Consider the following 4,442-nt stretch of genomic DNA (forward strand, 5'->3'; position numbering starts at 1 on the left):
ATAACTTTATAGTAACTTGTAGCTACTACTTTAAAAAATAAAAACAATTTCAAAAGGTAAAATATACAGAGATGGAATAAAAAACCATTTTGTTAATAAATAAAAAATACCCCTCTTTATAATAAATAAAAGAAAAATACCCATTACCGATTTTGATTTTAAAAAAAAGAGACAATTTTAAATTTTGCCCATAAAGAATAAAGTTGGATGTTGATATTAATTTTATTTAAACTATAAAATTAAAAAATATATATATTCACCTACTATTTTATGTAAAATTCCGCACAGTAACATTCTATATTCATCTTTTATCACATCGAAAATAAAGTTTTAGAAAGCTAAAAAAACATAGGTCACGTGCTAATGCACCACGCAAATTCATAGCCATCCAGTATGCAGTCAGCTCGTTACAAAAACTTCCAAAATTAAACGTGACTCTCCATGTAGGCCAGATAACATAACAGATAAGAACACATTGACACTGTAGGTAAAAGGTTCCCATAAATTTTATGACATGTTCTACTGATAGTTTACAGTAGATTCCATAACTGAAGGAGGTTGCTGTTGCATTTGAGGTGGAGGTGGTCTCGGTCTTGCGTATTCAGCAAAAATAACCCAACCGTCCAAAAACTGCACCAAAAGAAGGTAACGTGTTACTGGAAATTACTAGATCAAGCTTGTATGGTATCACTTCTGGAACGAAAGAAAGAAAATGCATGAACTATTAAGTTAATGGCTAATGTAAGAATTGAGGTTCTATTCTCCTCCTTTGAGTCTGGATTCACCTTGCCATCCATGCCTTTGATCCCTTCTCCAGCTTCCTCGAGTGTGGCATATCTAACAAAGCCGAACCCTTTAGAATATCCTGAGATACGATCCGTCACAACTCTAGCTGTATACAACATGGAATTAGGCAATTAGCATCCCTGATGTGATTTCAAAATGAATCAATTAAGAGAAGGTCGTACCATTGATTACTTGTCCAAATTTAGAGAAGGCCTCGCTAAGTGCTTCAGATGTAGTTCGCTTGTTAAGACCTAACATGTTGGGCAAGATGTGAAAAAGATATCATTATATCTACAACATTAAAGAGAAAATGGCATTTGAATGTGATCTTTTAACTCTTGAATTTCAGTTTTTCTAAAAACAAGTCTTTCATGGTGAATGCCTTTCTTGTCTTGTGCATTAGTTGTTGAAAAAATAAGGTACTAAGTTGGTTGCAAGGTCTTAAATTAAGACACCTCCAATTCATGTAAATAATAAATGGCACCTAAATGGATCCCAAACAGAAAATTAGGGCATGCATCAATTAAAAGGTCAAAAGGAAATTTATAAAATTAGGGCAGAAAAGTCTTGAAATGTATACAGCATCTGTATTTGTGAATAAAGAGATAGTAGCATAGAAAACCAGAAGCTTATAACTCACCAACATAATCCATGCACAAAAAATAGAGCGAACTTGAAGAACACCAATTTGATGAGAAATATAATTTTCATTAGAAATCACATTATACTCATTAAGGTATTACTCCTAGTGGAAAAATCTCAAGAGTTATGACAAACATAGTTGAAGCTCTATGTATAATGTTTAACCTCATTCTAGAATCAGTCTAGAACTAATATTGAAATAGTTCCTAGTGAGGCAAAATCCTCTTGGCGCGTCTATTTGCACTTCAATCTCACATTCCAACAAAAGAATAATGAGTGTATGCAGTTTAGATACTGCTCAAGTCAATACATACGTGTTGGTATTTATCAGTTCAACCATATATTAGTAGAAACATATGGTTTGTCACCATCTTAAATACCCATTCTTCACTTATTGAATCACTATTAACTGGAAGTAAATTTCAGTATCTTGTTCAATAGAGTAGTGCCATTTCTACTGAACAAGTACAAACTAATACTTGGTGCTTCAAATTACCTAGATGACTTAATTTTCATACCATGTTTAAGGGCTAAGTCCTAACCTACAAGATGAACCACAGGATACAAGATAGGCACAATGTTCTGATCATATTTTGATTTAAACCATCCTGATTTTTCCAGTTATGCAAGAGTGATTTTAGGTTCAATTTACTAACAACATTTGTAACTTCCAGCAACTCAAATAAGAAAATACAAGTGATCTATGAAATCAGCCTCTAGTAAATCTACTATCGTGTTCTCTATATATTAAAAATGTTATACATAACAACTATGATGCCTGTAGATTGGGCCAAGAAGCCATGATTAATTTGCTCTAAATTCTTTATAGCCAAAAACAATTAGAGTGAAAGATCATTTCCTGATGCAGACGTTCCTCACTACTCAATGCATAACACTCATGGTTGTTTGAAATAACAAAGCTGATAGTTCAAACACAAGAAACCTCCAAAAAAAAAAATAACAATCAGTAAGCTCACAATACATTGCCACATTGAATAGATACTGCCCATTCTCAAGGGTTCCGACAGTGTCCTGGACCTAATCGCTTTATGCTCCACAACAAAGATAGATCACACACAGGCATACCGGAAAATTGAAACTAAAAAAAGATTTTGTTTGTGTGTGTGTGTGTGAAAGGTCAATATTAGGAGGTTTTTAGCAGAGAAGAAGAGAAAGATGGACTCCCCGAGGCTTTTGCATCGAGATACAGGAACATGAGCGAGAATATCCCACAGCAAATGCGAAAAAAGAAAGAAGAACGATCGCAACAAGAAAGGAGATCAAAAAGGAATACGGAGTCTTGCCTGAGACGAATAGGTTGGTGGAGGGCTCTGCGGCCGGTGGAGCAGCAGCAGGAGTCGGAGGAGAGAAGGCAGAGATGGAGAAGAACCGCCGAAATCCCGCCCTCGCTGCCATCGCCCTAGCTCTCTGTTCTGAAGTCGTCCACTGCCAATGTTCTCGAGTATACGGCGGCTGCCGAACGCTTAAATCTCATAGGGTTTAGTATCCCAATGACAAATTTGCCCTTGAACGCTAGATTGGCCTCTTTCTCAGATTTTTCATTATTTATTTATTTATTTATTTATTATTAGTATTATTATTATTATTATTACCATCCGACGACATAACGATTAATCTTGAGTAACCATTAAAACAAATCGGAAAGTAAATAATTCTTAAATTAATCGTAAATTAAAAAAATTCATTCATTAATTTATTAAAATTTGGACTCGATTCATAATTTGAATTTAGGTTTGATTTATATAAATCATAGCCTGGATTTTAAGTCCATGAGGATCTACCAACATTTGAGGATCTATTAAAATAAGCAGCATTATATAGTATATATTAATTAATAAAAATATAATTGTGTCGGCCAATCTCGAGCAGTCAGCGGATCCAACCCAATATAGGCCATGCCTGCCCGGGCATGGGTTCGGGTTTGGCCCAATCCACGGACCAAACTCAACCCATTAATTTTAAATATATATTTTTATTTTAAAAAAGTTTGATAATAATTCTTAAATAATTTTTAAAATTATAATATTTAAAAAAAATAGAGTCCATACTGTAGCGATTAGATGAACAGCAACCTATTTTATCTTAGCAAGAAAAAAAAATAATGATCAACATTTTGTTTTTTTTTATTTTGTGGTCCATGAAAAATTTTGTGGAGCTGAGACAGTAGTCGTCCCAGATTCAATATTACTTGATTTAATAATTTTTTTATAGTTGTGTAAGCTACAATTAGATCTACCTTTTTGATCGGATCAATCTTTGGTAGAACGGCTTCGCACTTGATACTTGGTAGAGGTTGAGGGGACAGAATCCCGACAGATAAGCTTCTACCCTTTCTTACTTAAAAAAGACCAACAAGAGGTCAAAAGGGAGCCAAAGTGCACCTTGACAAGTTGGCGTGACTCCTCCGATACCTAAATTAGAATCGGAGAAAAGGAACATAGAATAATAGAAGAATTATAGTTTTGAAGTCCATTGTGCATACCTTACTAGCTGAAATGGATATCTTATATATCTAGAGAAGGAAGAAGAAAGACGTTTTGCTCATCTAGTGGTTGTGTCTCCTCTTTATTCAACATCTTTACTCCAAGTGGCAATATAACCTTCTGTATTGCTAATTGTTGCATCCCTCTAGCCGCCGCTCATTACTACTGACAAGATAACTATCAAACCTCTTGACCTATCCTTTTTGTAACTTATGCATCTCTTGCTTTATTGCACTTTTATCTAACCTTGAGGAACACAGTCGCCTACAATAAAAATTCTTTGTAAGGGATAAAGTTATTGTCGTGATGGACTCTATTTTTGGAAGATATGTCCGTGTTGGCCCTGGAATGTGACAAGAGTACTGAAGACGAACGTATTCATCTTATACCACAATGAATAGAGCCCTTCATTAACAAAAGCAAAGTTACCTTAAATATTATCGAGCTCCCTATAAGTACCGTCGACTGTCGAGCTTCTCTGAACTCATCATGATTTAATCTGACCCAAAT

The 4,442-nt window shown here is 34.7% G+C and overlaps 1 protein-coding gene across 1 annotated transcript; it reads right to left on the reverse strand.

Moving 5' to 3' along the window:
- Positions 1-358: 358 nt before the first annotated feature.
- Positions 359-2,915, reverse strand: LOC122032904 (organelle RRM domain-containing protein 2, mitochondrial-like). Its single transcript, XM_042592219.1, has 4 exons — positions 2,733-2,915; positions 969-1,037; positions 786-892; positions 359-630 (listed from the first exon to the last, which is right to left on the reverse strand). Exons 1-4 carry the CDS (start codon positions 2,842-2,844, stop codon positions 520-522), a joined length of 399 nt encoding a protein of 132 aa, XP_042448153.1. The 5' UTR covers positions 2,845-2,915; the 3' UTR covers positions 359-519.
- Between the last annotated feature and the right edge of the window lie 1,527 nt (positions 2,916-4,442).

The sequence above is a fragment of the Zingiber officinale genome, chromosome 11A, assembly GCF_018446385.1.
Source record: "Zingiber officinale cultivar Zhangliang chromosome 11A, Zo_v1.1, whole genome shotgun sequence".
Taxonomy (NCBI): domain Eukaryota; kingdom Viridiplantae; phylum Streptophyta; class Magnoliopsida; order Zingiberales; family Zingiberaceae; genus Zingiber; species Zingiber officinale.